The following is a 25,014-nucleotide window of genomic DNA, read 5'->3' on the forward strand; positions in this document are numbered from 1 at the left end:
TTTTTCCCCCTGAGAATTTTTAAAATTTTTCCTTTTTCTCTTTTTTTTTTTTTTTTTTTTTTTTTTTTGCTATTTTAACTATGTGTCTTGGTATGGACTTCCTTTAGTGGAATTTTTTGAGAGATCTCTGCCATCTGAATCTTGATCTCTGTTTCCCTCTCCAGATGCAGGAAGTTTTCAGCTATTATTTCTTCAAATACATTTTCTGCCTTCCTTATTCTCTCTTCTTCTGGGATCCCTATAACATGAATGTTATGCTTGATGGGGCCACTAAGTTCTCTAACTGTACTCTCATTATGCAGTATCTGTCTCTCATCTGTTCAGCTTGAGTGTTTTCCATTATTCTGTCCTCCAGGTCAGGTCACTGATAATGTTACTCTGCTTGCTGTAGACAACTGTTTATTCCACCTATTGTATTTTTAGTTTCATTTATTGAGTTCTTCCTCTCTCACGTTTTTTTTTTATCCCTTTGTCAAAGGCCTTTTTGATGTCCATCCTTTTCTGAAGTCCAGTAAGTATCTTTATGATCATCACTTTAAATTCTCTATCGGGGGTGCCTGGGTGGCTCAGTTGGTTTAAGCGACCGACTTAGGCTCAGGTCGTGATCTCATGGCTCGTGGGTTCAAGCCCCGTGTCAGGTTCTGTGCTGACAGCTAGCTCAGAGCCTGAAGCCTGCTTCAGATTCTGTATCTCCCTCTCTCGCTGACCCTCCCCTGCTCATGCTGTCTCTCTCTCTCAGAAATAAATAAAACATTAAAAAAGAAATTAAAAAAAAATTCTCTATCAGGCTTATTATTTCTGTTTTGCTTAAATCTCCTACTATGATTTTTGTCATGTTCTTTAATTTAGGATGTACTTCTCTCTCATTTTGTAATCCTTTTTGTGTCTGTTTCATTGTGTTAGGAAATCAGGCTGTATCTTCTGCTCTTGAGAGTAGTGGCTTTATGGAGAAGAGGTTCTGTAGCACCCTACAATGCAGGGGCCCCTGTTCACCAGAACTTGATACTTCAGGGGAGTCTTCTATGTGTGTTGCCTGCATCTTGCTGTAGGAGTCACTTTTCTATTCAGTACAGACTTTTGCACTGACTCTCTGCCTGTTGTGGGCTGTGCTTACTCTTTCTGATGTGAGACGCAAGCAGGCTGGTTCTGAGGTAGGTGACTGCAGAAGGGCTCAGGGGTAGGCTGGCCAGTTAGCAAGATTTGTGCTGAGCTGCTAGTCACAGGCCAGATGCCCCAGATTGCAATTGCCACCAGGAGCAAGGAGCATTGAAGGAGCACCAGGAGCACATGTGAGATGTGCTTGGTGTTAAAAAAGTTTTTTTGCATTGAGCCCAGGGCCAAGGCCAGCAGGTTTAGAGCGGGAAAGTCCTCAGGAGAACTCACGGATGGGGCTCACTGCTAGCAGGTTAGGTAGCAAGTGTCTGTAGATCATTGCTTCCTGCAGGTTGTTCTGTGTTTACGCGGGAGGGTGGGGAAGGGAAATGTCACCTGCTGGCTTCTTTGTTCCTGAAGATGCCCTCAACATGCTCCAAAATCCTTATACACAGATCTGCCTCCCATTTGTCTCAGGTGTGCAAATTGTTGATTCTGTGTTGCTATTGCCTCTTTAAGTGTGGTGACCCAGTTTTCATTTGCTCTCTTGGCTCTTCCACTATCAAGTGAGCTAGCTGACTTTTAAAGCTCCAGGCTCTGAGTCCTGCTGATTACACAAACTCCCAGAATTTAGCCCCTCTGGTTTTCAAGGCCAGACATCTTGGGGATTTGGACCACTTACATTTAAAGTAATTCATAGGTATGCATTTATTGATCTGTTGTTATTTTCTATTTTTTCTTTCTATTTTGTAGTTCTTTTTCTATTTTTTTTCTTTTTTTCTTTTTTCTTTTTTTTTTTGCTTTCTTTCCTTGTAATTGATAACTTTCTATAGTGGTTTTTTTGGCTTTCACTTTATCTTTTGTCTACCTACTATAGGTTTTGGGCTTGTGGTTACAATGAGGTTCATATATGGGATCCTAAGTATACAGCAGTCTATATTAAGTTGATGGTCATTTAAGCTTGAATGCATTCTAAAAGAACTTCTTTTTCCTCCCTCCTCCACATTTTATGTATATATGTTGTCATAGTTTATATCTTTTTGTTCATAATTTTCTTCTAATTCTGGCCTTTTCTTATCTACTTGAAGAATTCCCTTTAACACCTTGTTTAGGAAAAGACTTGTTTAGTGGTAATGAATTCCTTTAACCTTTGTTTATGAAACTCTTACCTTTCTTTCAATTCTGAATAAGCTTCTGGGTAGAGTATTCTTGGTTGTAGGGTTTTTTTTTTCCGTTCAGCAATTTGAATATATCATGCCATTCCTTTCTGCTCTATAAAATTTCTGCTAAAAATTAGCCTTATGGAATTTCCATTTATCTACCTTTTTGCTTCTCTCTTGATACTTTAAAAATACTTGCTTTATCTTTAACCTTTGCCATTTTAACTATTATGTTTTGTGGTGTGGACCTCCTAGGGCTGGCTCATCTTGTATGGAACTCTTTGTGCTTCCTGAACCGGATATCTATTTCCTTCCCTAGGTTGGGGAAGTTTTCAGCCTTTATTTCTTTCAAATAAGTTTTCTGCCTCTTTCTTTCTTCCTTTCTTTCTTTTTCTTTCTTTCTTTCTTTCTTTCTTTCTTTCTTTCTTTCTTTCTTTCTTTCTTTCTTTCTTTCTTCTTTCTTTCTCTTTCTTTTCTTTCTTTCTTTTCTTTCTTTTCTTTTCTTTCTTTCCTTTCTCTCTTTCTCTCTTTCTCTCTCTCTCTCTTTCTTTCTCTTTCTTTCTTTTCTTTCTTTCATCTCTCTCTCTGTTCAGCTTTGGTGCTTTCTATTACCCTGTCTTCCAAATTGCTGTTTCATTCTTCTGCATCCACTAATCTACTGTTGATTGACTTTAGTGTATTTTTCATTTCAATTATTGTATTCTTCAACCCTGGTTCTTTTTTATGTATTTCTTTAATCCCTTTGTTGAAGTTCTTACTTTCTTCTTACATTCTTTTTCAATCCAGTGAGCATCTTTACAATCATTATTTTAAACTCTTAGCAGACATACTGTTTATCCCTGTTTCATTTAATTTTCGGGGGTGGGGGGGTTGTCTTGTTCTTTCATTGGAGCATATTCTCCTGTCTCCCCATTTTGCTTTTTAGTTTTAGAAAGTTTTTAGTTTTTAGAAAAAAATTTTTAGAAAAAACTTTGTATTTGTTTCTGTGAATTAGGTGGAACATCTACTTCTCCCAGACTTGAGGGAATGGTCTTGTGTATGGTCATCCCCTGTGCATATTGTGTGCCTGGTAACTTTGGCTGGCTGACTAGGGCTCTGACTAGCAACTAGCACAAGGGTCCCTGCCCTCTCTGCTGGCACTGCCCCAGTGGGATGGCCAGAGCTTAAGTGGGCACGGGCTGGGGTGATCCTGGAGCTCTCTGCACAGGGAATGCCCTTGCAGGACAGCTAAAGCTAAATGGGCATGGGATAGGGCAGTCTCTGGGTTCTCTGTGTAGAAGACACCCTGGCAGGATAGCTGAAGCTGAGGTGGGTGCAGTCCAGGTTCTCCCCGGGTTCTCCACACACAGGGCACTCTGGCAGGTCAGCTGGAGCCAAGATGAGGCCCAGGCCAGGAAGTCCTGGGCACTCACCACCAGGTCACCCTAGTGGGATAGCTGAAGTTGAGGTGGGGCAGAGACTGGAGGGTCCAGGGGCACTCCATACTGAGGGAACCCCGGGAATACAGCTGAAGCAGGTGCCAGCCAGAGTGTGCTCAGCACAAGAGGGTGCCCTGGCAGAGTGACTGGAGCCAAGGCCAGTGGCCATCAGGTGTATTGGGGGCTCCTTGGTGGGGTGGCTGAAGCAGAGGTGAGCAGGGAGGTCCCAAAGTACTGTGCCAAAGACACCCTAGGGGGCCACCTGGAGCCAAAGTGGTACGGCTCTAGAGAGTTCTGGGGTGGCTTGTGCCTGCTGCACGTTGGTGTAACAGCCAGAGCTCTAGTGAGCATTTACAAGGGGTGTCCCAGTGTGTCTCTTGCTGGTGCACACACTAGGCTGGTGCGGGCTAGGAACTGGGAGCGTGTGAGCAGGCCAGCTCTGGCACCTGGATATTCTTGCCATCCATACTATCAAGGTGAAAGGAGAAGATGAATCATGGTGCTCACCAGCCCCTCCGACCTGGAGAGTTCCAGTAGCTCTCGTGGGATCTGGCAGGATTCTAGGGCTAGTTCCTTCATATTCCAGTTGCTCTTTTATTTTTTTTTTTTTAATATTTTTATTTTTTTATTTCTAGGATAGAGAGAGACAGCGTGAGCAGGGGAGGGTCAGAGAGAGAGAGGGAGACACAGACTCCGAAACAGGCTCCAGGCTCTGAGCTGGCAGTCAGCACAGAGCCCGATGTGGGGCTCGAACCCATGAACCGCGAGATCATGACCCAAGCGAAAGTCGGACGCTTAACCGACTAAGCCACCCAGGCGCCCCTCCAGTTGCTCTTTTAAACCATTGCTTTTTTTCTGTGCCCCAGGGCAGAAAATCTGCTCACAGTCCCTCAGTACTATCCCTCTCCACCTCAGTGTGTGCCTGGGGGAGGGGGGGGGGGGCCCCTTCNGTGTCTCTTGCCATTCTCTAGGTGGTCTATCTTTTGTTGTGCAGAAGTTGTTTAGTCAGCCCTCAGTTCTTGAGGAGGAATTGGTTTACATATAGGTATAGATTTGGTGGGTGGAAGAGGTGAGTTCAGGTCTTGAACCAGAACCATCAGGCCATCTTGGACTGGAGTCCCAATTATTTTTTCATTGATAAGTAAGAGCTATTTCTATAGCCTGGGAAGAATCTGTCAGACCTATTATTGAAAACTTTGGGGGTTGCCCTCTGCATCTTCTGTTTAGATGATAAAGAGTTCCTAATGTGGCCCAATTAATCAATCTTCCTATATGGCTACTGTTTTGTGTCCTGCTTACCAAATTATTTTCCAAGGGCAGGAAAATATTCTCCTATGCCACCTTCTAAGGAGCCTTATTTTTCATATTTAAGTTTATAATCCATCTGGAATTGATTTTTGTGCATGATGTGATCAAGATTCACCCCCCTTTGGATGTTCATATTGATTGATTCAACACATTTACTAAAGACATCTTTTCCTTTCTCTACTGCTAACTATCAAACTAGATAGCTCTATGTGTTTGAGTCTATTTCTGAACACTATTCCATTGGTCTATTTGTCTATCCTTGTGTTAATGGCACTAATTATGGTAGCTCTGTAACAAGTTTTGATATCTAGTGGTGTGGTCTTCTAACTTCACTAGTGTGCTTTAAGATGGTCTTTGCTATTTTTGGCTCTCTACATTTCCATGTAAGTTGTTAACCCTCCCACCTTATGTCCTCACCAAAATATTAGGATTTTGATTGCACTGAATCTACATCAATTTGACAAGAATTAACACCTGAAAAATAGTGTTCAAAACAATAAACATGTATTACTCTATTCAGGTTTTTGAGAAGTTTCTCAGAAGTTACTGTGTAAAGCTCTTGCACATCTTTCATTAGTCTAATGAGACTAATTCCTAGGTATCTAATATTTAACAAAGATACAGAAGATAGCAAAAACACTAATTAGGAAGTTTTGTTTGTCTACTTAGAAAATCTAAAAGGATCTGCAATCCCATAGACTGAATTAATTTTATTTCTCCAGTCAATCCTTATGTTTTTTTTGCCTTGATTTTAGACTATAGATTTCCCTATAAGCAGTGGTTGACCTGCAACCCACAAATTTTTTTTTTTTAAATATTTTTTATTTCTAGGAGAGAGAGAGAGACAGCGTGAGCAGGGGAGGGTCAGAGAGAGGAGTCACAGACTGAAACAGGCTCCAGGCTCTGAGCTGGCAGTCAGCACAGAGCCCGACGCGGGGCTCGAACCCACGAACCGCGAGATCATGACCTAGGCGAAAGTCGGACGCTTAACCGACTAAGCCACCCAGGCGCCCCATGCAACCCACAAATTTTAATGTTGTATTTTCATAACAAAATAAACCCTGAAAATAGAGTAATACCTAAATAAATAAGCAAGCAAGCATTAGAAGGGTTGGAAGATAAAGTTAAGGAAATCCTTTGGAAACAAATGCAAAGAAGTTAGAAAAGAGGAAAAATGTAGGAGGTCCAACACCTGAATACGAGAAATTCCAGAAAAAGGGGACAGAATGAGGAAGGGAAGAAACTATGAAAGCAGCCAAACACTAAAGGATTTAAACTTTCCAGAAGGAAAGGACATGAATAATTAGCACAATGGATGGAAAAAAAAAAAAAAAAAGACATATCACCAAGAAATTTAGGATCTTTTGATTTCTGGAGTTTTCTAAAATCCTCAATCAAAAAGACAAGTGGGGCACTTGGGTGGCTCAGACAGTTAAGCATCAGACTCTTGGTTTGATGACCAAGAGGATCATGGTCTCACAATTAGAGAGATGGAGCACCCTGCTCATACCCTCTCTCTCAAAATAAATACACTTAAAAACAAAAAAGGACTACATGGTAATGGATTGAAAATTGAAAGACTTGTTGTCAATTTTGAACAAAAGAGGCAAATTGAGGGAAAACTGTTTTCAACCTAGCATTCTAGACATAGCCAAACTATCAATGAAGGAATAGATATTTTCTTGAGATTTCAAAACCTTACTTAAGTGCATTTTCAGAGAAAACAGCTGGATGGGCTCAGCAAAATAAGGGACTGCCACAAAAGATCAAGGACACAGATAACTGAAGGTAAGAAGCAAAGAGAAGCCCCAGGAGAACGCTTTACACACACTTAGCCAGTAACCAATTCAGCCTGTAATAGACGGAAAAGGGCCCAAAAAGATGGATCTATAGGAGGAAAAGAAAACAGTACTAATAAGAGGTAAGAAAATACAATCATAACACACTACTAGTTAACCAGTGAATAAAAGTCCTCAAACACTGAATATAAATTTAATAACAAAAAGATATTACTAAGTAAATTACTAATTACTATATTAAAAGGATGAAAAGATGTAAAGTTAATTCATGGGTGAGTTCAAAGTACAAAATCCCCCTCTTCTACAACAGCAAGTTTAAATAATGAAGAAAGTCAAATATGTAGCAGAATATATCCATCTTTGAAACGATGAAGGTAAATACTACAAGAAACTGCTAGAAGTTGGGGAGTGGACTCCTGTTACTCAAAGATTTACAAATTATTAGATAACTCACTTGTCAATCCTCCTTTATTCAATGTCTGAAGAAATTTCAGACACAAATTATCTAATTGCACTTAGAAAAATAAATGAAAAAACTACTTTTTGGAAAATTATTCTAAAGGGCTTTTTAAAAAGTTGGGAAAACTGCAGGCCAAAAAACAAGTACATGTTCAGCCACAATTCCTAATGTCAACACAAACCCCAAATAAAATATTCATGAGTCTTAGCTAAAATAAAGAACTGCAAAATTAAGCACAGAATAATACAAGATATTTTTACTGCATATGACCAACAGTACAAATTACAAACTCAAATTTTAGTATATTTTTAAATACATTAGAAGTGCACAATAAAATAGCCCCCTACCTTAAACTTTATAGATGCACTTTTCCTTTGTCAAATACAAGGTTCACATGAGACTGTCACAAAAATTAATAGTCTGTTCAAGTGTCAAAGGACTTTATTTAAAATATTTACAGACCAGAACAATTTTCTTTCAGCTTCTTAAGACGAAGACTAGTACAGTAATATTTAAAGACTAAGTAGAACACAGTGGCAACAAAATTAAGGAGTTGGGGGGAAAAACACCGTTCAATATTAATAATACAGTTTATCTGCCAGATTGTAGGTCTCCTGTGCCCAACCAGATCAACTTTCAAACATTAATATTGAATTTAGTACAAGTTTTTGTAAATGTTTGTTTTTGAGAGAGAAAGACAGTGTAAGGGAGACAAAATCCAAAGCAGGCTCTGAGTTGTCAGCAGAGTCCAACGTGGGGGTCAAACCCACAAACCGTGAAATCATGACCTGAGCCAAAGTCGGCCACTTAACCGACTGGGCCACTGAGGTGCCCCTGAGTTTAGTGCAATTTTATAATGTATCTATAGTAGAAATGAAGATCCCTGGTAAGAATGCTTTTTTGAAACCAGTTTTTTTTTTGGGGGGGGGGGAAGAACTTTAAAGGATTCCAGTAATGTAGTGTCTTGGAAAACATTAACTGCAGAAATGCCCACAATTAGAAAGGAAACCTGACAGTATGGGAATTGAAATGGTATGGCAATGTGAAAAGTTAAAAGGAATGATTACATAAAATATGAAAAGGATGAGACCATCTTTAACAACTAAAGTAAAAACAAAGAGCGAGCTCATTGCATTATGTATAACTAGGAACTGCTACCTTCAAAATAATTTTTGAATACTTATTTTTGGACCACTCATGTTTGACAAATACTGTGCTAGGTGCTACGTGTACACTGATGAATAAAACAAGGTTCTCTGCAAAGACAAAAACCTTGGTCTAGAAGGACCCATTATATCCTTACAAATTTAATTAAATATGGCTTTGGGAACTAAAGCGAAAATTTTTTCCAAAAAATTAACTTTGTAGTTAAGAATGCTTATGTACATAGTCAAAATTTCAGAGGCTCCTATACACTTAGAGACTCTAAACTGCTGACTGTTTCCATTGATGACTGATCCCTTGTCTTATCAACTACCTGTGTATCTTTCCCAAAGTGCACTTTTACATACAAAGTGTATTAAAACAATGAAACATTTCATCTATTCTTGCCTACCCAGTCTTAGTAAAATACACAACAAACTGCAATTTTTTAATCTGGATATCAAAGACAACTTAAACCAATCATATTATACATCTGAAATAAATGTCCTCAATTTTATAACATCATCAGTGTGTCAGCAAATATGGGGGAGATGGACCTGTGATTGAATAGGTGAGGCTGTTGCAATTAATCTTCATCATCTCTTTGAAACGGTACTACTTGAATTTCTTTGACTATCCTTTCAGCTAATGTTTTACTATTTGCAGCAATTATTCTTCGGGACATCAAGTCAAATGGCTCACCTAAAATCAAACCAAATATGGAAAATGGTTATATCACCTACAAGAATTCCTGTAAAACTAGTACAGCAATATGTACTATGATCAATCATATGTCTTATTATTCTTCTTAGTTTGTTGTCAAGTTGGATTCCATAGAACATCCAGTGCTCAATCACAAGTGCCCTCCTCCATGCCCACCTCCCTTCTCCCCCACCCCCATCAGCCCTCAGTTTGTTCTCAGTATTCAAGAGTCTCTTAGTTTGCCTCCCTCCCTCTCCCCAACTATTTTTCCCCTTCTTCTCCCCATGGTCCTCCATTAAGTATCTCCTAATCCTCCTAGAAGTTGAAAACATATGGTATCTGTCTTTCTCTGCCGGACTTATTTCACTCAGCATAACACCCTCAAGGTCCATCCACGTTGCTACAAATGGCCAGATTTCATTCTTTCTCATTGCCATGTAGTATTCCATTGTTTAGGATCAATCATATATTTTAATACTTCCAGTTTCCTTTACTCTGTCACAGAACCATAATGTTTAATCTTTAGCAATACATAAGTGAGTTTTAAGAATATTTTAGTAAATAACAGGGGGGTTTTTTTGAGGGGACTGTGGTGTCTCAATCATACTAGTTTGAAAAATGTCATCTTCATATTTTTTAGTTTTTATTTAAATTCCAGTTAGTTAACATCAGTATAATATTAGTTTCATCTATTCCTTCTTTTGTGTGTTTTCTATTCTTTTTATTACTCTTACTACCTCTTTAATGTTTGGGAACCTATGTCCAGGAAATTCGATTCCAAAGCATTTCATATCACTCTCCCATTTCCTTATTTCTTTGTTGCCTTTCTCCCAGATTACTGGTGAATACTTTGGGGCCAGGTCCACTCTTCACTTTAATAAAAAATTCAGCATCAGTTCAAAGCTAGCAGATGACCTCTCTGGGCCCGAAGCAGAAAGGGATGGTGAGGGAAGTTCACTGTCAACTACCACCATGGTCACCATTCAAAGAGCTCTTGGTACTATCCTCAGATTCAGTGACCTTCTGTACTTCTCTAATAGCTTCTCAAGACTTCCTGGTACCGTTGAAGAGGCTTAGTCATTTATCTATTTCACTTTACAATTAGCTTCTTATCCTCCTTGCCTCTAAGTTTGATATTCTGATTTTGCAGAAAATCACATAACTTGTTTTTGTTCTGCCTTCAAGAGTTGAAGTGTAATAAATATTAAACATTAAAAGAGAGGAGCCATAACTAAGGGAGAGTCCAACAGAGAGAAAAATGCTTCAGTGTCCCACCATTTTACCTGTCACATCCATCAGCACTCCACCAGCCTCGGTAACAATGATGCCAGCGCCTGCCATATCCCAGCAGTGAATTCCCATTTCATAATACGCATCTGCAACACCAGTTGCCACGAGGCACATATTAATAGCTGCTGTTCCAACACCTCGGATCCTACCAAATAACATTTAAAAATAAGATTCAAAAAACAACTTTCCAAAAGGTTCTTTCTTTAGTTTAACAGCTGATTGAGAGAATTTGAATGAGTATGGAGATTAAATGTTTAAAAAAAAAACAAACAAAAAAGGACATCTAATTATTTAAGTTTGAGAGGCCAAGCAAGCAAGGGAGGGGCAGAGAGAAAACCCCAAGCAGGCTCCACACGGTCAGAAAAGAGCCTGACACAGGGCTCAAACTCCCAAACCATGAGATCATGGCCTAAGCTAAAGTCAGATAATGAATCAACTGAGCCATCTAGCCACCCCAACAACATATCTAATATTAAAATAAAAATACATAGGGGTGCCTGGGTGGCTCAGTCAGTTAAGCTTCCAACTTTGACTCAGGTCATGATTTCACTGCTTGTGGGTTCAAGCCCTGNGTTTTGTGAGGATTAAACACTAAAAGATATTTTCAGGAAAAAAAGAAAGTACCATCCTTTTATAATGGCATGCACGTGCATTCATATTTGTCTCAACTCAGGGACTGCAGACCCATAATGCAAGCGGGCTCCAGGGAGGGTAAAAAATGTTATTAGTCATTGCCCAGTGTGCACACCTCAGTATGTGTGACTAAAGGGATAACAGCCTGGGCTCTGGGGAGATGGAGGCCTGCCCAGAAAGAGTATTTCAGGTTTGTATCTCTTCCCTGGAAATATATCAAGCTAAGTATGGACACTACTTGATAGCCATTATAGTAATAACCGACTGAGGAAAGCATCAATAAATGCTAAAATGAGCAAGTGCAAGATTGGTATTTACATAATGTCAAGGTGTCTCCCCCTCAGATACATGCATATATCCTTTTTTTAATAAAGTTTAGAGAGAGAATGCACATGTGAGAGGGAGGGAGAGAGAATCCCAAGCAAGCTCTGCACTGTCAGTACAAAGCCCGACATGAGGCTTGAACCCATAAACTGAGATCATGACCTGAGCCACAATCAAGAGTCTGATGCCCAACCGACTAAGACACCCAGGTGCCCCTGCATATACCCTTATTGTGCTTTTGTTTTATCGCACCTCACTGATACTGCATTTTTTTTTTTTACACAAATTAAAGGTTTTTGGCAACCCTATATCAAGAAAATATATTGGCACTTTGTGTCTCTGCCACATTTTGGTAATGCTTGTGTATTTCAGATTTTTTCATTATTTGTTATGGTGATCAGTGATTATGATGAGCTCAGATGACTAGCATTTTTTTTAGCAATAAAGTAGTAAGGTATGCACACTGCCTTTAGACATAAAGCGGCTGTACACTTACTATACCATGGAAAAATACACATAATTTATATATACTGGAAAAAACCAAAAGAATCATCTGACTGGCTTTATTGCTGCGATCTAGTACCAAACCTGCAGGATCTCTGAGGTATACCTGTATTTATAATGGGAAACCTCTATCTACCACTATCAAGTGATCTAATTTATTATCACCAGTAATGGGAAAAAAGGTATCAAGTACCTCTTCCTATGATGCACTGAGAAAGACAACGTTGCTTTTCTGGCATTCCTGCCAAGAATGTAACTCTAATCTTTTGTTTTGTTTTCTCTTTTTAAAAAAACTTCTTTTCTAATGTTTATTCTTGAGAGAGACAGACAGAGCACACGTGGGGTAGGGCAAGAGAGAGAGAGACACAGAATCCAAAGCAGGCTCCAGGCTCTAAGTTGTCAGCACAGAGCCCCATGAGGGGCCCAAACCCACAAACTATGAGATCATGACCTGAGCCAAAATCAGACAATCAACTGAGCCCCCCAGGTGCCCGTATGCAACTTTTATCTTGAGAATGCCAGATAAACCCAACATCAAAGGATACACTACAAAATAATTGGCCTTTATTTTTCAAAAGTAGCAAGCTCATAGAAGACAAAGTAATGGTTCCAGATTAAAGAAAATTGATGAGAAATGACAAACGCAATGTTTGATCCTAGATTGGATCTTGGATCAATTTTTTCAAAATTTGCATAAGGCCGCTATATAAATAATCACCATTAATTTCCTGAGTTTTATAATTATAGTTATGTTAGGGATTATCCCCTTATTTGTGTTTTTTTTTTATTTCTAGGAGAGAGAGAGAGACAGCGTGAGCAGGGGAGGGTCAGAGAGAGAGGGAGTGACAGACTGAAACAGGCTCCAGGCTCTGAGCTGGCAGTCAGCACAGAGCCCGACGCGGGGCTCGAACCCACGAACCGTGAGATCATGACCTAAGCGAAAGTTGAACGCTTAACCGACTAAGCCACCCAGGCGCCCCAGGGATTATCCCCTTATTAAAGGAACACACACGGAAATGTTTAAGAAGAAGAGTTCATCACGTGTGCAAGTAAATTTCAAATGGCTTTTACTCAAACTCCTTTTGTAATTGTTTAAATTTCTGAATATAAGGCAATGACCTCTGTTCACAGTAAAGGAAGTACCAGGGGTTGGGAGAGCTGGAAGATGGCGCAGTAGGAGGAGCCTGAGCTCAGCCTTCCCTACAGACACACCAGGATAACAGCTACATTTGTGCAACTAACTGAATACGGACCCAAAATCTGGTGGAACAGACCTTCCAAAGTTAATCGTAGAGACCAGACCAAAAAGGGTAGAAGGGGCAATGGCGTGGTTGGGAACAAACCCCTCTGGTGAGACTAACCACAAACGGGAGGGGCACCACATGCATGGAGAAGGGAGATGATCAGACTCCATGCCACGTACCCCAGGCACTGCGGAAACACACTGGGAAGACAAGTGCCCGTAACACTGCCTCTGGAGACGAGTGGAGCTTAACTTCACAAGCTTTTATAATCAGCAGGCTTAGTTCTGGAAAAGCTGGAGGGCAATAGGAAACAATCTCTACCCTAAAATAACCCAAAGTAAGTAACTCATAATAACCAGCCTAGACACCGCATAGAAGCAGCAGTTTGAAAAGTGCTTGTGGTACACACAGAAAGTTATTTACTATCACAAAACATGTGGAATGACAGATATTCAGGAAACTTCTCCAAGAACAAAAGTGTAGGCAGGCACCACTTCATCTCCCCCAGCTTAAACAGACAGACACATGTCTGCTTGTGCAAACACTCTCCTCCTATTTTACTAGAACCACCTGCCCCACCCCAACATTCACCTGCAGCCCCACCCCATACAGCCCCTCCCACAACCCCACAGGCGTCCCCCAAATGCAGCTCCTGCCGCACCACATCCTGCAAGCAGCCCGGGAAGGGACCAAGGGACTCTCCCTGGGGTAGAGGGGGAAAACCCCCACACACCAGCATACCCACAGTTCCAGCAGCCAAACCTTTTAGCTGGCCACCCAGGGAGAGTGCCCTGCACCTAGTGCACTGCAGCTACAGCAGACAAGACTGGGCAGAGACATCTAGTTTGGCTGCTCACCCCTTCCACTATAGAAAGCCTCTCAGGGGCCCCCACAGGGAGAGTGTTCTGCCCTCTGGTGTGCCCACAGCTAAGGCAGAGTAGCTGCAGACACCTCCCCCATACAAGCATGCAGTGACCTCAGGCCCCCGCAATGGTACAGGGACCAAACCCAGCATGGTGTGCCCACAGCAGACAAATAGGTTATCTCAGCCAACAGGACTAAAGGCAAATGTGACTCAGCCACAACAGTAGAGTGTACCAGCCCACAGAGAAAATGCCCTTGGAGTGCCTGGGTCTGGCGACCAAGGGGCACTGTGCTACAGGGCACCACCACCTTTCCTTCATAAGGCCACTTCTCTCAAGACCAGAAAACAGAACTTCCTAATACAGAAACAAATAGAGAATTAGACAAAATCAAGAGACAGGACTATGTTCCAAATGAAAGAAGAAAAAAAAAATCACAAAAAGACTAAATGAAATGGAGTTAAACAATATACCTGATAAAGAATTCAAAGTAATGGCCATAAAGATACTCCCTGGACTTGGGAGGAAAAAAATGTAGAAGATCCTGGAGATCTTCAACAGAGAGAAAATATAAAAGAACGACCAATCAGAGATGAAGAACTCAATCCATGCTAGAGGGAATCAACAACAGAATGGGGGATGCACAAGAACAGACTGGTGGATCTGGAAGGCAGGGTAATGGAAAGCAACCAAGTTGAACAGCAAAAAGAAAAAAAATAAGAACTCAGCGATTTTATCGAGCATAATAACATTAGCATTATAGGGATCTCTGAAGGAGAAGAAAGAAAGACCAAAAAAGTTATTTGAATAAGTAGTAGCTGAAAACTTCCCTGAGGAAAGAAGCAGACATCCATATACAGGAGGCAGAGACCCTCCAACAAGATGAACCCAAGGAAGTCCACACCTCCCTACATTATCATTTTTACCATGTTATTTTAAAAAATTTTTAATGTTTATTTTTGAGAAAGAGAGAAAGATGAGCATGGGAGGGGCAGAGAGGGAGACACAGAATCTGACACAGGCTCCAGGCTCCGAGCTATAGGCACAGAGCCTGATGTGGGGCTTGAACTCAGGAGCTGGGAGATCATGATCTGAGCAGAAGTCAGAAGTTCAACTGATGGAACCAACCAGGTGCCCCGTGCCATGTTAATTATAAAAAAAATTTTAAAGCAAGAGCAAAAAAACAGTTGCATACAAGGGGAACCTCATAAGGCTATCGGCTGATTTTTTTGGCAGAAACTTTGCAGGCAAGAAGGTAGTGTCATGATATAGTCAAAGTGCTTAGAGGAAAACATCTGCAACCAGAATATTCTATCCATCAAGAGAATTGTTAGGAATAGGAGAAATAAAGAGTTTCCCAGACAAACAAAAGTTAAAGGAGTTTATCACCACAAAACAATACTTCCACAAATTGTTGAAAGGAATTCTGAGTGGAAAGAAAAGGCCATAATAGTAAGAAAATTAGGAAAGAAAAAAATTTCACAAATAAATGCAAACATATAATAAAGGTAGATAAATCACTTATAAAACCAGTATGGAGGTAAAAACACAAAAGCAGTAAAATTTTATGTACAAAAATGAGTCAAGAGATCTACAAAATAAAATGATATAAAATAGGACGTTCATCAGATGCAGGAGTGGCTCAGTCAGTTAAGTGACTCAATTTCAGCTCAGGTCATGAGTCTCTCACTGGGCTCTACATGGAGAGTACAGAGCCTGCTTAAGCCTCTCTCTCTCTGTCCCTTCCCTGTTCACGTTCTTGCTCTCTCTCAAAATGAATGAACTTAAAAAAATAAAACATGACCTTCATAAAACAAGGGTAGGGAAGTAAATATTTAGTGCTTTTGCAATGTGTTTGAACTTAAGCAATCATCTTTTTATACTGATACACCCATAAGATGTTCTATATGAACCTAATGGTAACCACAAATCAAAAACCTACAATAAATAGCTAAACACACACAAAAAAGAGAAAGAGATCCAAGCATAATACTAAAAAGCCATCAAACCACAAGAGAAGAGGGCAAGAGGAGAAAGGAACAAGACCACTTTTCTTGAACATGCTACTAGGAGTCCTAACTGCAGCAATCACATAAAAGGAACCCTCATGCATTTAAATTGGCACAGCTACTGTAGAAAATAGTATGGAGGTCCTCAAAAAATTAAAATAGAAATAGCATACAATCCAACAATTGCACTACTGGGTATATACCCAAACAAAATGAAAAAATTATTTCAAAAAGACGGATGCATCCTTATGTTTACTGCAGTATTTACAATAGCCAAGATATGGACGGAACCCAAGGGTCTATCAACAGATTAATGAAGACAGAAAATAGACAGATAATGGATTACTCAGCCATAAAAAAGAATGAGACTTTACATTTGCGATAACATGCATGAACCTAGAAAGTATTACACAAAATCAAAATAAGTCAGAGAAAGACATACCATATGATTTCACTGTATGTGGAATCTAAAAAACAAAACAAATGAACAACAACAAAATAGATTCTTAAATACAGAGAACAAAGTAATGGTTGCCAGAGGGGAGGTGAGTGGAGGGATGGCTAAAATAGATAAAAGGGATTAAGAGGTACAAATTTCCAGTTATAAAATAACTCAGAAATGAAAAGTACAGCATAAGGAACAAAATCAATAATTTTGTATATCGTTGTTTGGTGACAAATGGTAACTACACTTACCGTGATGAGCACTAAGGTACAGAACTGATCGATTATATTACAATCTATTACATGTTTATACTTCAATTTAAAAAAAAATTTAAAACAGGTTATTGATGACTAATGTATTTATTTTGGATCTAAAATATGAAAAAATACTGTACTCCAGTGCATCCTTTATACCAAAGCAATTTAAAAAAAAGATTAAAATTTGATGTCAAAGGTTTTACTGCCTATGTCTTATTGTTTATCAAATTTAAGAAAGAACTAGCAACAAATGTTAAACAGATGTTTACTTTCCAAATATATAAAGCTAAATTAACTTTAGTGGCTTTTGTTAGTTTATCTGAGGAATGGCATATTTTCTCCCTCGTCTCATGGGATATGTGATGGTTCATAGCTCATGTCCTAGAAAGCAAATACCAAGATCTTTCATGAATAACCCCTTAGTATTCTATTCAGATAGAATTGTAGGCTACTGGTAATTCCTACTGGTAATGCTTCTGTCCACTTCTAATAAATATAATGGGCTCTCAGGCAAGGAATTTTCTAGTCAGAACAGAACATTCTTTTACAGACAAGTTTTGCCAAAGAGTGCTAATTACCAAATAATTAAGGCTGTAGTCTACAATGTACAAATATGTTCTGAATCCTTAGTCTGATCCTTCTAGAGAATTAAGAAAAACTATCTTCAGTATCACAGACATTTGAGTTTGTGGCCCTACTTAGCTGCTTAAAACTAATGTTGAAAAGGTTTCCTGTTCATGTTTTACTTTTCTTGTCATCAAAATGGGGATACCAGCTTACTTTGGGCTACTGTTTTAATGGTCATAACAAACTGATGTAAAGCACCTGGGAGAGTGCCTAGCACCTAAAAGGGCCTCATAAACTATGTTTAAGATGCAATTATTCCCTAAACCATGATGCCAGAAAACACAGCAGTAAACAAACAGTGCATTTCACCTAGGTAAGTCTCCAAAAAATAAAAGAAACAGACCCATGATTTTACTTTGCCTCATAAATGTCACTTCCTAATTAGGAACCTACTAGAGTATTTCTACTTGTTTAAGGCATTCATTCAAATTATGACTCCCTTTAGTTTCATGTGCATGTGTGTGGGCAGGTGGGTGGGGGTGTGTAGGTAAGTCACCCTCCTGAATTCACACTGAAAAATTCAAGAATTAGCAAAAGATCACAGAAAGAAATCAATAAATTAGCACTTCTCCTTGGTAATATTTTCCGGGTTATAATTTTCAGAAAATCCAAAAATAAAAGGTCACTGTTTACTTCTGACTTCAGTCAATGGAAAAATAAATGGTTAAAGTTGTAGAGCACTTGCAGCTCCTTTATGAATAACATAACCATTTTACTGCCTACAGTTAAAGTCCTTACTTTAAAACAGCACATTGTAGCTGCAAGCTTTTTTTAAATCATATTGCTCTTCCCTCAAGGACATCATTCTGGGAGGCTTTATAGCTTTTTTTCTAAGTAGGCTCCATGCCCCAGATGGGGCTTGAACTCACAACCCCAAGATCAAGAATCACATGCTTGGGGCACCTGGGTGGCTCTAGTCAGTTAAGCATCGGACTTCAGCTCAGGTCATAATCTCTCGATTCAGGAGTTCAAGCCCCGCCTTGGGCTCTTTGCTGACAGCTCAGAGCCTGGAGCTTTTCCAGATTCTGTGTCCCCCTCTCTCTCTCTCTGCCCATCCCCTACTCCTACTCTGTTCTCTCTCTCTCTCTCAAAAATAAACAAACACTTCAGGGCCCCTGGGTGGCTCAGTTGGTTAAGCATCCGACTTCGGCCCAGGTCATGACCTCATGGTTCGTGGATTCAAGCCCCGAATCGGACTCTGTGCTGACAGCTAGCTCAGAGCCTGGAGCCTGTCTTCAGATTCTGTGACTCCCTCTCTCTGACCCTCCCCTGCTCGCGCTCTGTCTCTTAAATAAAACATTAAAAAATAATAAATCAACGTTATAAAAATTAAAAAAAAATAAATCACATGTTCTACAGGCCTCAAGCCAGCCAGGCACCCCTAGGTCCTATACCTTCTTGACAAAGTCTTCTTTTACTTTATTTATTACTATATAGATTACAGATTTACAGCCTAGAATTTTGGCCTTTGTACAATGGCCAAACTATACATGGAATGTTCTGACTCCTAAGAAGAAAAGTCCAATTTTGGAGAAAGAGAAATGGTCTGGAAGCCAGGGTGCTAGTCACATCTCCATCTACCTTACATCACATCTACCTTATCTCACATCTCTCTGAACTTTAGTCATCTCACCTAACAAGTAAGTCTGGATTATCAGATGTTCTTTGGTCAGTTCTTACAGTCTTACAACTTAATGATATTTTCAGAAGGAAAAAGGTAGGAATAATTGATAGTGAAATAAAATACAAAAATCTCTCGTTATTATTAAGTGTATTTTTTTTATAACAACAACTACAATAATGGTCAAAGAAATGCTATTTAACATAGACATTAACTACATTAAATTTAGGAACCTAAAAATTCTATCTCCACTTTTAAGGACAAAAGTATATAACTGTTTAATATTTGCTTTGAATTTCTTCATTTATAAAACTTCCAGTAAAGAAGTACTCAGGTTTGGAGAATAATAGTGGCATTCTGATTTTATTTTATCTCTTAATGTTTATTATTTATTTTTAGAGAGGGAGCATGAGCAGGGGAAGGGCAGAGATGGGGGCGGGAAGGACAGAGGAGGAGAAGTAGACTCCACACTGACAGCAACGAGCCCAATGTGGGGTTCAAACCCACGAACTGGGAGATCATGACCCAAGCTAAAGTCAGACACTCAGCTGACTGAGCCACCCAGGTGCCCCTGGCATTCTGATATAAAAGTCCCGTATTATCTCTCCCCAAGAAGAAAAAAATCAAAGAGGACAAATAAAATCCATGGGAGCAATTCCTTCAGCAGTTCTAGAAACCAAAAAACACAAATTCTCAAATTACCTGCAAGTAGAGGGAAAAACAAAGGAAACTAGCCTGTAGATGCAAAACTGGTAAGAGGAGGCAGAAAAGACTGTTGCAAGAAGGGAACAGAGGACCCAGAAGGAATACAGACAAAACTACCTTAAGAAAGAGGAAGGGAGACAACAAATACAAAAATGCTGGACACATATAAAGATTTGTTAATTCACAGCCCTACTATGGAAGGAGCTGGGAAATACGCAGACTCTAACGTGGCAGCCCCAGGGAAGCGATCTACCCGAAGAAAGAAAAAGTGAGACAATAAGTACAAAAATTCTGGAACAGATAAGAATTTGGTAATTCATAGTCCTGCCACAGGGAAGGGGCTAGAAAAAAAGTAGAACCTAACCACACAGCCTCAAGGAAGCTTTACTTCGGGGGAGAGTCAGGTAAGATTGGTTACTCCACGTATACGTGCAATCTAAAATCGAAACATCAGTTAGGCGTCCAACTTTGGCTCAGGGAATGATCTTGCGGTTCATGAGTTTGAGCCCAGCATCGGGCTCTGTGTGGACAGCTCAGAGCCTGGAGCCTGCTTCAGATTCTGTGTCTCCCTCTCTCTCTGCCCCTCCCCTGCTCTCATTCTGTCTCTGTCTCTCTCAAAAATAAACAAACATTAACAAAAGAAAATAAAACAACGAAGCTCTTAGATACAGAAAACAGATTAGAGGGTGCCAGGGGTTGGGGTGGACAAGATGGGTAAAGGGGGTCCAAAAGTACAAATTTCCAGTTATAAAATAATTCATGGGGATACAATATATTACAGAATGATTAACTATAGTTACCATGTGTCACATATTTCAAAGTTGCTAAGAAAGTAGATATTAAAACTTCTTACCACAAGAAGGAAAAAATCTAACTATATGTGATGATGGATATTCACTAGACTTATTGCAGTGATCATTTCACAACATATCCAAATATGAAATCATTATACTGTATACCTGAAATTAAAATAAGGTTTTATGTCTGGGGCCCCTGGGTGGCTCAGTAGGTTAAGTGTCTGACTTCAGCTCAGGTCATGACTGTCCTGGATCATGGGTTACAGCCCAGCGTCGGGCTCTGTGTTGACAGCTCAGAGCCTGGAGCCTGCTTGGGATTTTGGGTCTCCCTCTTTCTCTCTGCCCCTCCTCCACTCATGCACTGTCTGTCTCTCTCAAAAAACATTAATAAGATAATGTTATATGTCATTGTATCTCAATAGCAATTTTAAAAAGTGCCAACCTCTTTTGACTAAGAAGTGAAGGAAAAGAATCAGTCGTGAAAAAGAAAGGATCCTACAGAAATGAAAGAAACAACCAACCCCTAACTCCCACCACAACTTAATAGATTATCATAAAAGAAAACGCACAGAAGGGGAGAACTGAGAATAAAAAGTTCTGAAACCAGGAACCCTGATCACAAAATGAACAGAAATAGAAAAAAGGAGACCACATCCATATAGAACTACTATAAAATATCAGATATTTGCTAATGAAAGAGTTCAAGGTTTTGTTTTGTTTTTGCCTGATAAAGTCTCCTCCAAAAAGTCCACAATGAGGCTAAAAAAAACTAAAAATGAAATCAATTCAACCTGAATTAAATATCCTCAAACAAATTTTGTAAATATGGAGTTGGGGGAGGGAGTTAAATCAGAAACTCAAAAACTACTATAGAAATGGGGTGGGGAAAAGGAAGAACTAAAAAATAAATAAACTTCCGAAAAGGTGAGGGAGGAGAGAGACAAAATTGTATGAAAAATGAAAAGTAGATTACAAGGTACCCGTAGAAGAACAGATGCCAATAAAAACCTAATAAAGGGCAATGAGGAAAAGGAAGACAGGAAAGTAAAATGGGTCAGAGAGAAAGTGGCTGAAAAAGACAACACAAAGGAGGTTGAACATTCCTACTAGTGTCCTGAGGAAATGAAAACAGAGCACAAAATGAAAATGAGAACTGAACTAGTATTTAAAACTATAATTCAAAGATTTTCCTGAAGGAAAAAAGACATGATTATACATGTTAAAGGAGAAAACTGTGCCAGAATGAGCAATACCAAGATCTATCCTTATAAAGTTAGCCATGAAAGATTAAAAAAAAAAAAAATTCTCAGAGCCTCCAACTAAAACACGAACTTAAAAGCCAAGAAAATGAGAATGGCATCAGATTTCTCAAAAGCAACATACAAAGCAAGGCAACAGAAAAACAGCATTTTCAAGAAATTAAGTCCATATTTTGTTTCTTGAGGATATTACATCCAGCAAAGCTGCTCAAGTTTTAAGGACACAGAAAAACAGTTTGGAAAGTGCCAAAAGTCATGAAACTTTATGCACATGTGTCCTTCCCAAGGAACCTATAGAGGATGAGCTTCACACAATCTAAAGGTGACTGGGAAAACTTTATAAAATGCCTATATCAGTCCTTTTATTAAGTCAATCAAAAAACTAAGAGTAAGACTAACAGGTAGAATTGAAACTAAACAGAACTGTCATATTAATAAATGAGTAGGCCTGTTTTGTTAAAAGAAAAAAAATTAAGTTCATTACAAAACAAAACTCCATTCCAGGCTGTATTTAAGAGACACTTGAAACAGTGATTCAAAAGGGCTAAAAATAAAAGTCGACCAACATTTACCAAACAAATGGCAATAATAATTAGGAGGCAAAGTTTTCATTCTTGATGTCAAAGTAGACTAAGTCCAAAAGGATGAAACAAAACAAAGGATACTATATAAAGTTAAAGTATACTAAAGGATACTATATAAAGTTATACAAGAAAGTATAACAGTTATGTATAGGCATCAAATAATACAGCTTCCACCTTATATAAAATAAAAGCTCTAATAGTTGTAGGAGCACCTGGGTGGTTCATTGGCTAAACGTCCAGCTCCTGATTTCAGCTCAGGTCATCTCATGGTGGTGAGATAGAGCCCTGCATCGGATTCCCCACTGAGCATGGAGCCTGCTTGGGATTCTCTCTCCCTCTCTCTCAACTCTCCCCTGCTTGCAGTATCTCAAAATCAATAAACAAAGAGTTAAAAAAAAAAAAAAAAAGCTTTAAGAGTTGCAAGAAGAAATACTGAAAAAGACACTAATAACACAAGAATTTAATGTATCACTCATTAGGAGACAGGTGAAGTATAAAAATAAACATAGTAAGGTCAATCTTTAGGTTATATATCAACACTATACCCTGATAATGGAGAATATACTTTATCTCAGTGTATGTGGAAATGTCACAAAAGCTAATTATATTATCCATGAAAAACCGTTAGTAAATTCCATAGCATATTTGCTGCAAAGTAATAAAACTAATAAGATTAAAAAATGAAATTTAAAGAACTTTTCTTTGTAGTAATTTAAGAATACAACTCTTAAGTGAAAAGAAATACAAACAGAAATTACTAATTTTAAAAATAATTATAATGAAAACCCTACATATCAGAATCTATGAAAACATTTAGAGCAGTGGTAAGAGAAACTCAGAGCCTAAATACTTATCTCAATAAAAATTTAAAAAATAAAAAGCAAATTCTCTACTTAAAAAGGAACCAAAAAAGGTACAAGGATGAAAACAAGGAAGAGAGGAGAAAAACTATAGATTACATTAATAAATCATAATCCTGGTTCTTTGATTTAAAAAAAAAAAAAAAAAGACAAGCCACTAAGTACTTTAATCAAGATTTACAAAAAGAAGAAAGCACAAATATAAAAAATAAGAAGTGACATGGGAACATAACTATCAATACAGAGAAACCAGAAATTATAAATGCCTACCTTGTATCCATCCATGCAAATAATTTGCAAACTGAGAGGAAGTGGGTAATTTCTTAGGTGGTGAAAACATTCCAGATTAAAGGCGGCTAATAAGACATAACTAAATGTAATGCCTGACCCTAGACTGAATCTTATACTGGTCTTAAAAAAAAAAAAGCAGCTACAAAGGACTTATTATATCAAGTGACAAAACTGAATATGGATGGTAGATTAGATAAAAAGTAAATTTATGACGTCAACAATTGCACTGTGGTCATCGAAGAAAATCTCTCTCGTCAATCTCAGGAAATGAAGTATTTAGGGGTAAAGAACCATGATGTAAGTAACTGATCCTAAAATAGTTTGGGGGAAAAAACTGCACGCATGCAATGCATGCGTGTGTGTGTGCGCGCGCGGGCGCGCGCGCACACACACACACACACACACTCACACACACACAGAGCAAATGAAAAAAGTAGATGAGGTAAATTGTTAACAATAGGTGAATCTGAGTAAAAGGGTATGTTTTGGTTTTTTTTTTAGTTATTTCAGAAAATTCTGTTACATATGAGATTGTTCTCAAATAGAAAGGTTTTTTTATCAAATTACAAAATTAGAATTGTGGTACTGATCCCAAGCCTATTAAAAAAATTTAACTTCCAAAAGAAAATTCGGGGCGCCTGGGTGGCTCAGGTGGTTAAGCATCTGACTTCGGCTCATGTCATGATCTCACAGTTCGTGACTTTGAGCTCCACATTAGGCTCTGTGCAGACAGCTCAGAGCTTGGAGTCTGGTTTGGATTCTGTCTCTTCCTCTCTCTGCCCACCCCCACTTGCACTCTGTTTCTCTGTCTCTCAAAACTAAAAAATGTTAAAATTTTTTAAGGAAAATTCATTCTCTAAATGTTAAATTCTCTGGAACTTCAGGGAAGAAATGAAAAGAGCTTACCCATGAATGGGAATACACAAAAGCCTTTCCAGATTAGAAAGAATAATTTTCACAGTCTCTGGTGTTCTAGAGGAGCCAAACTCTGTCACCAAGAGTGATTTGGTAATATCTGAAAGAGAATGTTTTAAATAGTCACTAGAATTTAATAAGAATTCTTATTAAAAATGTGATACTTATAATTTAGATCAAAATAGGATATTTTCATCCCTCTCCCTGGTTGTATCAAATTTCTTTCTAATAAGCCTTGAAGTATTTAAAATTCTGATAAATTTATTATCCTCAAAGTGGTTGTTCTTATAATCATCAAAAGAATCTGCTTCTTAGATCATCCCCCAAAAGTGTAGAATATAACCAATTTGCTTGCATGCATGATCTCTGTTGTGGGAAGCAAGCAAATACCTTAAGTATTTGAAAAGAATTTGGAAATGAAATAATTTAAATATAAATTTGAAACAAAAGGTCAGTGGTGACCTTTACTAACTTGACAAATGATCCAATACTTTCTATTCCATTCCCTCTTTGAAGCAACATGACTGAAGCTCATGACATACTCAACCCTCTTGGTTAATGGGCTCCCTAGAATACCCTATTTCATCTCCCACCAATGGACACATATGCTTACCAGCTTGTTCTGAATGTGTTTACTGTTGTTTCCTCTAATATCACATAAGCTAATTACAAATTATAAAACATAAAAAGATTATAAAAAGGGA

General features: G+C 38.7%; 1 protein-coding gene across 4 annotated transcripts in view; it reads right to left on the bottom strand.

Moving 5' to 3' along the window:
* Positions 1-7,478: 7,478 nt before the first annotated feature.
* IMPA1 (inositol monophosphatase 1) overlaps positions 7,479-25,014 on the bottom strand; it is a 33,440-nt gene continuing 15,904 nt past the window's right edge. For all 4 annotated transcript variants that reach the window (XM_077774452.1, XM_077774442.1, XM_077774434.1 and 1 more), the window contains 3 exons: positions 24,302-24,410; positions 10,366-10,517; positions 7,479-9,082 (listed from right to left, as the gene is read on the bottom strand). In XM_077774452.1, the coding sequence (XP_077630578.1) occupies positions 8,967-9,082; positions 10,366-10,517; positions 24,302-24,410 (377 nt within the window). In that variant the 3' untranslated portion in view covers positions 7,479-8,966. The remainder of the gene's footprint in view (positions 9,083-10,365; positions 10,518-24,301; positions 24,411-25,014) is intronic.

This window comes from Crocuta crocuta, unplaced genomic scaffold (assembly GCF_008692635.1).
Source record: "Crocuta crocuta isolate KB4526 unplaced genomic scaffold, BGI_CrCroc_1.0 scaffold81, whole genome shotgun sequence".
In the NCBI taxonomy this organism is placed as follows: Eukaryota; Metazoa; Chordata; class Mammalia; order Carnivora; family Hyaenidae; genus Crocuta; species Crocuta crocuta.